The sequence below is a fragment of the Melospiza georgiana genome, chromosome 5, assembly GCF_028018845.1.
Source record: "Melospiza georgiana isolate bMelGeo1 chromosome 5, bMelGeo1.pri, whole genome shotgun sequence".
Classification (NCBI taxonomy): Eukaryota; Metazoa; Chordata; class Aves; order Passeriformes; family Passerellidae; genus Melospiza; species Melospiza georgiana.
Genome location: NC_080434.1, coordinates 14,462,471 through 14,475,095, shown reverse-complemented (window position 1 = coordinate 14,475,095; position 12,625 = coordinate 14,462,471). Strand labels below are relative to the sequence as shown.

At 39.2% G+C, this 12,625-nt stretch overlaps 1 protein-coding gene across 4 annotated transcripts in view; it reads left to right on the top strand.

The window, feature by feature from the left end:
* TMEM131L (transmembrane 131 like) overlaps positions 1–11,564 on the top strand; it is a 79,223-nt gene extending 67,659 nt beyond the window's left edge. For 2 of the 4 annotated variants that reach the window (XM_058024252.1, XM_058024250.1), the window contains exons 27-35: positions 19–143; positions 1,668–1,825; positions 2,639–2,824; positions 3,905–3,983; positions 5,024–5,106; positions 6,450–6,570; positions 8,607–8,695; positions 9,518–9,660; positions 11,152–11,564. In XM_058024252.1, coding sequence (XP_057880235.1) covers positions 19–143; positions 1,668–1,825; positions 2,639–2,824; positions 3,905–3,983; positions 5,024–5,106; positions 6,450–6,570; positions 8,607–8,695; positions 9,518–9,660; positions 11,152–11,430 — 1,263 coding nt within the window. In that variant the 3' untranslated portion in view covers positions 11,431–11,564. Of the gene's footprint in view, positions 1–18; positions 144–1,667; positions 1,826–2,638; positions 2,825–3,904; positions 3,984–5,020; positions 5,107–6,449; positions 6,571–8,606; positions 8,696–9,517; positions 9,661–11,151 lie in introns of all 4 variants that reach the window. The other 2 variants (XM_058024251.1, XM_058024249.1) reach the window with 1 other exon arrangement.
* The last annotated feature ends 1,061 nt before the right edge of the window (positions 11,565–12,625 follow it).

The following is a 12,625-nucleotide window of genomic DNA, read 5'->3' as shown; positions in this document are numbered from 1 at the left end:
TTGTATTTTTGCCTTTAGCAAGAAGATGCATATAGAAAGAAGAAGCCTCAGGATAAAAAGGAAGGAAATGTACCAAATATGAATTGGAATAGAAATAGAACATCTAGGAAAAATAAGAAGAAGAATGTAAATATATCCACAAGGTATGTATTGCCTCACCAAATCATGAAGAAACCCAGAGTTGCTGTAATGTTTCTGCAGATTTTGCATAATACATTAGGCAGGATTACTTTATCTATTTAAGTAAACACACATTAATCCTGTCCTGAGCATTTACTTTTAGGAATGTGCACTACTAAATATCACCAGCAAAACAAAAAATTTTAAAATATTCCATGTAGATAGATGCAGCCCATTCTGCATAGCCGTGGTAGCTCTCTGTTAGAGTCTGGAATGTGCTGTCTCTGAAGTTTGGATGGTTTGCTTCCTTCCCCTTGTGTAGTGTCTGGAGAAGTTCTAGTCATGTGTTCTCTTCACTGAAAAAAAAAATTGTTGAAATTATTCCACCTTCAGGAGAATCATCTGCTATATTGAGTTACTGGAGGGATGTTGTCCTCTACCAATTTTGGGAGAGAAATGTGTAGAAATGAGAGAGTGGCTTTCATTTTTGCTATTATGATTTAAACAAGTAGAGCAGCACTAGATTGTAAAGAATATTGAGTGAGCACTGTGGAAAGTTACTTTTTTCCCCCTGAGAATTGTGGTAATGCATTTTAAAGTCAGTTGTAAATTACTTTTAATTATTATTTTAATATATTTTAAATTTAAGTTGTATGAATTATTAAAAAATACTTGTTACGAACTCCTTTTAGAATAGAAACACTACTGAGGAGAAAATTCTATGCCTTCCCCTCTCCCAGCCCTTTGAATTAAAGTCACAATCCTACAAAGCCTTCACAGACTTAATTTTTATTGCAAGTGCTTCTATTGAGGTCAGTGGACTCTAAAAGGAGACTGTAAATCTGAAAGGGCTGTTATATACACATTTCTGTTCATTTTGTGGGAAGTCAGTGCATGTGTAAATCTTTGCTGGATGCACACCTTTGTAGATAGGAAGGATAAAAAATGAGCAGTGAAATACTGAAGTTTAGTGTCTCTTCCCTGAACCAATTCAGCAGTTGCTGCTTTCTGAGTTAAGATGGAACTGTTCCATTTCTGCAGAAATTTGACAGCTGACTTTTAATAATTTTTCCTCAATACTCTCTGATTATGGTATTGGATGTAGACATTTCATTCCACCTTTACTAGCAAAAAGTTAAGATTGCTCCAGATTGGGATTTTACTCTAGTTATAGTTGTGCCAGTGAAATGAGCACAGGGCACATTTTTCTTTGCATCTAGATCTTTGTACACTGCTAAACTGTGCTTATCACTGCAACATCTGATTGCCTTCTGCCAGGTGCATTAGAGAATGGAATTAAATATGCACATGTCATTTTGCCTTTCCCCCTGAGAAGTAGTAGTCTGTGTGGTAGGATATTGCATTTTGTGAAAGGTTTTTTAGGTTTCTGTAAAGTTGGGGAATAAGACTTCCAAACCTACTGCTTCCCCTGCACTTTGCCTTGATAGCTGTGTGAGTTGAAGTGTTTGATGCCTGGAAAGGAAAACTGCAAATGAAATGTAAAATGCAAACATGTTTTTTTTTTTGGGGGGGTGTGTTTCTATTAGGGTCCCTGAGCAGAGTGAGTTGAAGCATATGTGCAGTGAATTTGAAAGGCCGGATCTGAGAGCAAATATTGGAATAAGAGCCTGGTGTCCTCAGAACAACGGGGAAAATTGTAAAGCAGACCAAAAAGCTGGGAACTTGTCCATACAGGGAGAAACAGGTATGCAGTCTTAATTATCTTAAAATGGGGAAAGAAACAGAATATGAATTTTGTGGCAGTAGAGCATTCCTTACTTGAGAGACCTGTGCTTGTCTTCCTTTTGAGCCCTGATGTGAAGATGACAGGACTGGTATGACACAGTGCCTGAAATAATAGCTGCTGACTTCTGAAGGGCTCTGCATGCTTCTCCATGGGGTTGGTTCATGGTGCAGACCAGAAAGTGAATCAGTCTGAAGCAATGATCCATCAGTTCTTGGTAAAGGAAAGACAGACTGGTAGTCTGGTTTTGTGTTCAAATAAAGCTTGGATACCTGCTTCCTGCCTTTCCATCAGGATTTTAATCATCTGTTTTCCCTGGCTTTAGGGAAGAGGAGATCTGAAGGAAGTTATCAATTTCTGTAGGATTGTCCTTTGCATCTCTAATGAGATAATAAGAGAATCTATCACTTATGAATTCATTACTTGCACCATTTTATCATATGAATGTTCCTACAGCCAGGATATGTTTCATGTCTGATGTATTAAGTATTTATTTCAAAGGACAGTATGCACTTCCTCTTTGAACCTATGGCCTATAGCAGCACTGTATCATCATTGCATTCATGTTACTGGGATATCATGTAGATCAGAAGCTCCTTATGTTAGAGGCTGGTTTAGTTACTGAAGCTACTAGCAAATATTTCTCCTCTCATCAGTAAATTCAGAGAATCCATGTAAATTTATGATTCAGATTACTTTTCCCTGACAAGACTTTCTTAAATATTGTGTTGTTTTTTTGATTGTTTTTTTGTTTTGTTTTTCTCAACTTTTTAGAAAACTTTTTTCAGCGGTCCAAAAAGAAGTGTTTGGAGAAGTTTTGTTCTGATTCAAGCTCAGATTGTGGAAGTTCGTCAGGAAGCGTTCGTGCAAGTCGAGGGAGCTGGGGTAGCTGGAGCAGTACCAGCAGTTCAGATGGAGATAAAAAGCCAATGATTACTACCAGGCATTTTCTTCCATCCAGTAAGTTTTGCAAACAGCTCCTCTTCACAGTAGAGCACAGAGTTTTAGCCTTCCTGCTGATTGGAAAGGCCTACCACAGCATGGGGCACATGAACTCGTCTTTTGTAGAGCACCCCTTCGACACACAAGGAGGGATGTAAAGAGCTTTGTACTTGACAAGAAGTACACACATTTCATAGAGATGAAGATTACTGTCAGGCTCCTCAATAAGCAATATGCACAGTTAGTTGTCATGGAACAATGGGAGAACTGAGAGGCACTCAGAATAGCCAAAGCAATTTCTGCCTTTGATTCATCACATTATTTGGGGTTTTTTTAACATTAAAACTATTTAAGTAATGCACAAATGAGGAATGTGTGAAAGCAGTTCAGATTTGAGGAGCTGGGTTTGGATAGGTGTATTTGAGGTGTAAATAGCCAGAACACCTGAGCCACTTGACTAGTATGAGAAATGGGAGCTGTGCTTCTTTACTGCAATTCTTGAATACCTGAATATCACTAAAGTAGTTGAAAGTCATTGCCGTAATTATCCAGAGTGATGTGGCACGAGAAGTAAATTTTAAAGTACTAAAGTGACACCAGGATATGTTTCATGTCTGAAGTATTAAGTATTTATTTGGTTTGGGTACCTGCAAAAAGATGATTTGAATTATTAAAAAATATCCAGAAACTTCATGTGTATTTGTGTATGTATAAAACTTGACATTTCTTAATAATAGTGTGTGATCTATCTGAACCTGTGATTTAATAGATAACAAATCATGTGTATATGGCTTTCCTGTTTGTTCAAATTATAATGCTTCCTAAGAAAAAAGAAAATAAGTCATTCTAAATTCAGACTTAATTTGATAGTAACAAGGAACCTCTCCTTCAAGAGTGTGATAATCACTTCTAAATCATAAAATACATGTTAAGACTATGGACCTAGGTAGCATGCCTTGAAGTTGATGCAGTTAGTGATAATCCAGTGTGAGAGAAAACTTGATTAACACCATTGATAATTCTGTTTGTGTGGATGTATATTCTGTGCATACTTCTTTTTTAAGGATCTGTGATTTTCACAGTCATTCTTTTCTTTAGGAGAGAGTATTTCACAAAATGATTTTCCATCTGAAACTCCTATCACTCTAAATCTGTCTCATAACATCTGCAATACCAGGTAAAAAAATTGAATCTACACCTGTAAGGCATTAAAGAAACAACACCAACTTGAAGCCTTGTCTCAGTTTGATAGATAATACCTGTTGGCACCTTTTATCTTGTAATTTTTTATGATCATCTGATTGTACTTTCTAGTTGGAAGAAGAATCATCTTCAGTACATAAGAAGATATAAGCAAAATTGATTATGCTGCATAAGTACAATAAAAGCTTCCAAATGGAAAAAAAATGGAAATTGGTTTTCCACTTTGACTTCTTCCAGATCCTAGCAACTTATATTTCCATTACTGCTTAGTTGTATTTTTTTAAAAAAGGTGGGAACAAGACTTTCAAGTTGATGCTATTTTTTTAATGGGAATAATGTTCTCCTAGGATATACAGCATGAAAATTGATTCCTCCCTCCCCCACATTCTTTTCTCCCTCTTTACTGCAGTGGAGATAGCATCTACAAGTTTTATTGCTGTGAATCCTCATTTCACTTCTCATTGACCACTCTCTGTTTTTACAAGGAGAAATACTCCAATCCTTTTCCTTTGGGATTCTGGTGCTTGAAAATGTTTTCTTTTATTCATTTTGACTAGTTCCTTTGATGGGTTGGCTTTGATAAATACCAAATTCACACTCATGTGTCTCTGTGTGTCTTCATGGACATAAAAGTAAACTTACCTGAAAGTTTTTCAAAAATTATAAGAGGTCCTACTGATGTTCACGAACTGCAGCTTGTTTTCCAGTTTTAGAGAACAGCTGTTGAATTAATTTGCAATAGGTTGATAACTGGATAATAAAAATGGGGTAATGAAGGTGTATTAATTTCATTCATTTTGCATGTGTGATAAGTAGCTGGCTTTTAATTGGAAAAAAACTTTTAAAAATTGCACAGTTGTAATTCTGAAATAGGAAGAATCAGGACAGTGGAAAAGCAATAGCACAATAGCAGTTATGATTGTCATTAGAATGTTTTCTACATCTCTGTATATTTCCTTTGAAATAGTTTGGATTATGAGACTTAAGAAATGAAATTTTCTTTTCGTTCAGCAGAGACATGAACAGCATCCCCCAATATCCTGAGACCTTATGTCCTAATTTCACTGACATAGCTGCAGATCCTGACAAAAACAAAGGTCAGTATTAACAACTGGAGCTGTTTTTTTCACACTTTGCCAAGCAGTTTTGGTGATGTTGCTAATTACACATGCACCAACTTGATAGACACATTGTTACTAGAACTTACTTGCTTCTAAGCAAGTTGGGTGCAAAGTCAGCAAATGAAGGTTTAAAACCTTGACAGTTTTTGCTTATAACCTTGATATTTTTTTGTTTCATCTTCTCTGTGTCAAGACAGCATTTAGCTTTCAACTCATGTTCTAGGTCTTCTTTCTTTTTTTCATCTTCTTGCTGAGCACAGATTAATGTCCAGAAGCAATGCAGCTGGGAGATCAAGAGCACTGCTTGCTGTGTTAAAGTGAAGCTTGGCACCAAATCAAACATGACCATTTTTCTCTCTAAATATCCACAGTTGGGACTTGCTCTCTTTGACAGCAATAATGAGTGAGGTTGTGTAGCACTGTTAAAATTCTTGCGTTTTCATTGCTTGTATCTCAGAGGGAAGTAATATTAGCTTTTTGAGTGGGATTCATAAAAGCATCATGCTACATGGTGAGGTGGAGTTTGAAAGCTGGTCGGGACATGTGGTTCTTTGGGCAGCAGCATTCCCTGCCCTTCTGCTGTAGGTTTAACCTGTCTGATAGGATATAAATGCTGATTAACCTTCTTCCATGGTAGCAATATTGATATGTATCATGTGAAATAATGAAATAGAGCCAACTTTGCAAGCATTGTCTCATGGAAATTGCTAATTTGATTTTTTCTTTTCTCCAGCTGCCAGTTCTCATAGAGTTGATAGGAACCAAATGTCTGTGGGCAGTCAGGACACGCAGTCCGTGAAGAGCAGCACAATGAATATCTGTGCTAGAGGCTAAATACAACATTTAATAAGTTCACAAATTGCCTGGTCAGGAATGGCTCCAGTCTGTTAGAAACCTGACCCTGTTCCTGCTGCATTTGTGTAGTTGGACTTCAGAGGTGATTAGTGACTAGTGACTAAGGGGTGGGCACAAGGAGGCCAGTGGGGATTGCATCCCTGCTGTTTCTCCTGCTCTGTGGAAGTGTGCCATCTAGGCACTGACAGCTGAACACTTAAGGACCCTCAGTAGGAACTTCTTGTCCTGTTTTGTTGAATTCTGGTTTCTCGGTTCAGGTCTTACACATATCTTTTTTAAAAAACAGAAATATTGAGATGTGTTAAAAGATGGGCCTTCATCACAAAAAAAATTGCTTAGTAACTCTGGATTTTTTTTCTAGCAGACAGTCCTTATTGGGGATCTGAGAGTAAAGTGTCTGTGTGATAGAATCTTTGGAGTCTCCTTCCTGTTACTCTGTATTTCATTCCCCTTTCCTTTTTTAGGTCTTTACCCAACAGGAGACTTGTGGCCTGCCCAGCCAGTCTGCATGACAAACAGTTTGAACTACAACCTTGAGAATAATATACCATGCATGATCCAAGAAACCCCCTCTGTCCACAACAGGCAAGTTATATTTTGTGTAAAAACTACAGGTAATGCTTTGTTCAGGCTTCTGTAATGCAGAGGACTGTACTTTACTAATCATTTTTGTAAAGGCAGATGATAGTTAAAATAAAAGTCGTTCTGCCACTTCAGTCTTAGTTCTAGTTGTTAATGCTCTTCCATGAGTACATTGTGATTAATTTTACTAATACAAATTCACTGCTGTCCCTGTTCATGTATAGATATTCTAGAACTTTTTTCAAGTTTAATTAAATACTTTTGGAAAGCTGTTAGATGCTTTCACTCATTTTGCAGGCAGAGGGCCTGACTTTGAAATCTGTTGCACTCTTGCTAAATGAGTAGCTTGTGTATGCCACATGGTGTGTTATGCAGTGTGTACTTGTGTTAAAGGCAGGAACAGACATTGTTATAAAGACAAATATTCACTATAAAAGTGGTTTAGGGATACAAGTTAGTATGTTTCAGGCTCTGTCTATATTTGGGTTGATCTTCCTGTGGTAATGAACTTGATTAGCTCTTATATTTTACACTGCTTACACAGCAAATTTTAGTAATGAAAGATGTGCCACAAACTAGAGAGCAGAAATACTCTGCCACCACATAGCAGTGAAATATGGCCAGTTCTTCAAGTTGTATCCTGTCATCCAAAATGACAGGAGAAGTACCTGGGGGTCCTGGTGCACAACAAGCTGTCCCTGAGCAAGCAGTGTCCTCATGGCCAGGAAGGTCAGTGGTACCCTGGGGTGCATCAGGAAGAGCATTGCCAGCAGGGCAAGGGAGGTGGTCCTGCCCCCTGTCAGCCCTGGTGAGGCCACATCTGGAGTGGTGTCCAGTTCTGGACTCCACGGTCAGTACAACAGAGATCAGGAGCTCCTGGAGCATGTCCAGAAAAGAGCTACAAAGTTGTTTAAGGGTCTGGAGCATCTCTCTTACAAGGAAAGGCTGAGGGAGCTGGGCCTGTACATTGAGAAGGCTGAGAGGGGACCTCATCAATGTCTGTCAGTATCTGCAGGGAGGGTGCCAAGAGGATGGAGCCAGGCTCTGCTCAGTGGTGCCAAGCAACAGGACAGGAGGCAGTGGGCAGAACCTGATGCGCAGGAAGTTCCACCTGAACATGAGGAAGAACTTCTTCAGTGTGCAGTGACCACACACCAGAGTGGATGGTCCAGAGAGGTTGTGGAGTCTCCCTCACCATGTGCTCTGGGATGGCCCTGCTTGAGCAGGGAGGCTGGACCGTATGACCCACTGTGGTCCCTTCCAGCCTTGCCCATTCTGTGACTGCTTTCATACACCTATCTCAATTTGGACTTCATAAGCAAAAAATACATGCACACCCATGCAATTGTGTATTGATATTTAGTAGTGATAACTTCAGATAGCTGCTTGGCTGAATAGTAAAATTGAAGTAGAGCAGCTTCTTATGAAATCCTTTTGCAGACTGGATCCAGAGTTGGACTACTTCAGACTTGCTGTGTAGCAGGGCCTATTTTATTACTGGCAAGTCTTTAGGAATTACTTTTGAAAAAATCTTCTTGAAATTATTTTAATTAAAGAAGTATAACCCCTAGAAATCTATGTGTATCTTAGAAAATGCACTGTTTAACAGGACTTCAGCACATTTGGTTGGGAAAATAGAAATCTCCATTTTAATTGTTATTCTCAAGCATTCAAATGTATTATGTCTTCTTCTGCCACCTCAAATCATATAATACTTGATTGTAGGGAAGAAGTACAGTTATTTTCTTTTTACAGGGAAGAAAGTTGAACCCAGCTAGGCATTGCAGGATTCTGGTACTGTCATTACAAGTTGTTCATTTTCCCAGAGGAAAAAGAACTCTGTGAGAGAGATTGCTGTGATTGTGTAGTGGCATAGAGTGATACTGGCAAAATTGACAAGTGGAATGTGAAAAGCCTCATGATCAGTTACAGGCATTTTGCATCCAAGAGCTTTACAATAAATAAGTATTTCTAAGTAATTTTCAGAAGTTTTGCAAATTGTTTCTGACTGCAGATTTTTTTTGTTTTTCTTGAGACAGCTTCATTGACTGGAATGCAGCTTGTGACAGCCAGTTTTCCAACATGTATTGTCCACTAGAGATGAATGAATATGGTGCTTTCCCAGAAGGTAGGATGAAAAAAAGCTTATTAATTATAACAGAGCATGGTTGTTTTCCTCTCACCTTTTATAGAACAAAAGGTTGAGCTGTTCTATACACGGATGTTCATTGCTTTCAACTTTACGTTTTCCAGCAGTGTGTTCTGTAGTAATAAACAATGACTGCATGTGGTGGATGAGAATATTGGCCTTTGTATAGAGCCTGAAAAGGCAGTATGTAGGCCTTCCAGAGGGAATTGAGAGAAATGTTTGTGCTTACAGTATTACACATATCTTTTTGTACAATCTTCTTTGTTTCCCCTCTGGCAGGCTTCAGCCTTCCAGTGTGTGAAATACAAGGCCTCTTGTGACCAATTATCTTTCCAGGCTAGAGTTTCTTGGCTTGGGAAGCACACTGGCAGCAATCTAGAATTCTTTAGCATTACCTACCTAAGTACTAATGAAAGGTCAGACTGCAGAATCCCAGGCAGCACGCTGATCCCTTGGGTGCTTAGAGCTGAGACATGTTGGCGGTGAGGCCTGTGGAGGTTCTGCCATGCACGTTCTGTCTAATAAAGACTCTGTTCTCCAGCAGAGGGACTGCCAAGTCTTTATCCTGTCCTCCTGATAATAATTTGTTAGTGGGTCTCTAATACAGAGTGGTAGTCCTGTTGACAGAAATTGATACACTTCGCTGCTGTGCTACCCTGACGCTGCATGGAGTCACTGAAGGATTAGGTCAGTCCCAGCCTGGCTCACTCTCAAGAAGATTCAGCATTCCTCCACAGAAATGTTGGTAGTGTTTTATATTGCATAAGTCTTACTTTGTCTTCTTGATTTTATAAATTGCAGAGAACATGAACTACCCCAGTGGCTTCCCAGGTACTGCAGCAATGCAGAACACAGCCTTCATTGACCAGAACTGTCCCTCCACCTGGAATGCTCCTCCCAACATGCCACCTGCCTGGGAGCCTGCCAGTTATGTCAACTCCACAGTGAGTATTGTCACTGTGAGGTGCTGCCTTTGCGTGCTCCTTCACAGCCTTCCTCGTGTATTCCTGTCTTTTCCTACCTGTTGCTTACATGTTCTTCATGAATCTTCTAAGTATTCTGATGTTTGTGTTTAATGCTAGCATTGGTAGCCCAGGTTTTTCCCAGCTGTTTGTCAAGGATGTTATTGACCTTGTCTGCAAAATTTTGAGATGATCCTTTTGCCTGAAAATTGACTAAAATCAGCTTACACATGGAAAAATATTTTGGGCTTATGTAGTCTACTGAGACTTTTTTCTGTGAAAATCAATGTGTCCACCCGAGGCTAAAACCCAAAAAGTGCAGACAGAAAAACCCAGAGAGATTTGAAAATTGAAGAGCTGAATGGACAGCTGCTCTCAGGTACTTTAACAGGGTTTTTTTTTGGTAGGAAATTCAAGCGATTTAAGCTGGATTTATGCAGATTTCAGAATCCTGACTTTAACCTGTTATACTCCAGACTAGCCATGTTTGTCATCCCACAGTGCAGTGTAGTAACTTCAGTTCACGGTGGTCTTTAATTGTAACTATCTTCTCTTCTGCTCATTTTTCAAAATACTGTATTCTGGATTTTTAAAAAATTTACTATAGGTTTATTTTGAATGAAACTAAGTAAATAAAGCAAGAAATATTTTCAACTGTAAAAATGAAAATTCATCTATGTTAAAAAGTGGCAAAACTGGTAGAAGAATTTTTCCTAAAATAAACATATATTTTATTTCATATTTTATTCAGGAATGCCAGGAAACACAGAAGGTAGAGATTGGAAAATGCATTAGATAATTCAGTTCATTTCCCTGGCGAGCTTTTCTCCACAATACATTTCAATGTTTCATTCAGTTTTAAAAGTCCCAAGACTTCCATGACCTTCGTTGAGAGACTTCCTTGCAGACTAATACATCTTGCCCTCCAGGAGGTTCTTTATAAGCTTTCAAAATTTTCTAACTAAATTCCCTAGCTCCCAATTACAGTCTCATTTTTCACACTGAATATCCCTTTCTGCTCCCAGCATGCACAGTCTTTCTGGACTGACGCATACTTCAGCCCGTTTCTTGTCATTTCTAGGCATCGTTCTCTTTTCATTTTAACTCTCAAAGTATGCATGGTGATCTTTGTGTGTCTTCCATTTCTCCTCTATTTCCCTCAACAGTCTGACCAGAACTGAGTAGTATATTGTTCTTAGAGTAATATCTGTGCTGTGCAAGGAGGTACTCATGTGACTTCATTCAGTGGAGGGCTTTTAAACACACACACATACACTTACATTAATGCTGCTGTAATGTTTTTGGCAGCCATATTTCTTTGTAAACTCCTCTGTAATTTTCTACTTGTGGATTTCTTAAATTTCTGCATAAATCCTGCTTCCTCTCTCCCATTTAATACTTAGCATTTCCAGATTTTCCTTGGCAAATGGTCCGTGTTGCAGTTTCCCATGCTGGTTTTATCTTGCTCTGCAGCCCTACCTCTCAAGCACCCGAAGCTTGTCTCCTATGTCTGGACTTTTTGGTTCCATCTGGGCACCCCAGAGTGATGTTTATGAGAGCTGCTGCCCCGTCAGTGCCACGACTCAACATTCAACCCACGTGGAGAATCAGGCAGTTATGTGTAAGCAGGAATACTATCCGAGGTTTAACCCTTTCCGTGCCTACATGAACTTGGACATATGGACTACAGCAGCCAATCGAAATGCAAATTTCCCACTTTCGAGGGACTCGGGTTATTGTGGAAACGTGTGAAAGGAATTTGATTTAAAAATGTGAATAAAGATGCTTGCAATTTTGATTACTAGAGTAAGCTGGTTGCTGGATAGATTACAATGTTGGTGAATATTTTGGCACTTTTATATTGAAAATAAATTTTTTTTACTGAAGTCTGAGCATTCAGTGCATTTTAAAAAGCACAGCATATTCAGGATGCTGTTATTGTCAGGTGAAGGCTACAAATTTGAAATTCAAATTTTTTATCATCATCAAGGACAGTATTAGTTCTTAAGAGCGTCCATGAACCTGTACTGCACATGTTTCTTCTGAAGTTTACATTCTGTGGTATAAACTAGGAGTGGTATAGCAGTTGTGGGTACAAACTTACTTACACTCATAACTAATTACATCTGTACCAAATAGTAGCTGGGGACCTACCTGTTGATGGAGATCAGAGAGTTTCCAAATGGTGTCAATTCTAGTGCTGATACAGTTGTTAGTGAGTGCAGACTTTTGGCAATAGGAAAAAGGCTGAATTGTGGCTTGTTTATCTGGCTTCAAATTGCAAGCTGTCACTTGGACAATGTTAAGCTTGTGCAGTGTGGGTGAGTGGGCATTTCTTCCAGGAACTTTTCTTGTGAGTGACTCCTGGCATTTTGTGTTGTTATTTTTAGCTTTCATGTTGCAGTAGCATTTTCAGTGCATTTAATTGCACTTGTTTAAAATGCCAAAGCTTGAGCTGAAAGAAATGTTTCTTTGAGAGCAGAGTTCACACCACTCTCCCAAACAGAATGATAATGTGCTGGCTTATGTTAGGAGACTAAAACTGAGCAGCTGAGCAAGTGCTGCCACCCATGCCAGGACTCAGTCCACCACAATGTCTCTGCTTACCCCTCCTGTAGAGCCTTTTCTCTGCATGGCAGAGTGTGCCTGGACATCAAAAGGAGGCAGAGGCATCCCTTAGGTTCAGAGATCTCCTTGGCACAAGGGCACTTGTCAGGCCTGAAGAGAGAGGTGAAAGTGGATCCAGTAGCAGTTTTGTACAACTGCTTAAAGAAGAGCCATAGAGATAGCAGAACCAAATTCATGTTGTGGTGGCCACAGGCATTACAGCAAGTGGCCATGGTGATGGATTGCTCCATGGGAGGTTGAACATGAGGAAGAATGATGTCCCTTGGAGGGTGATGCTGCAGGAGAACAGGTACCTCAACAGGTGAAGAGATCTCTTCTT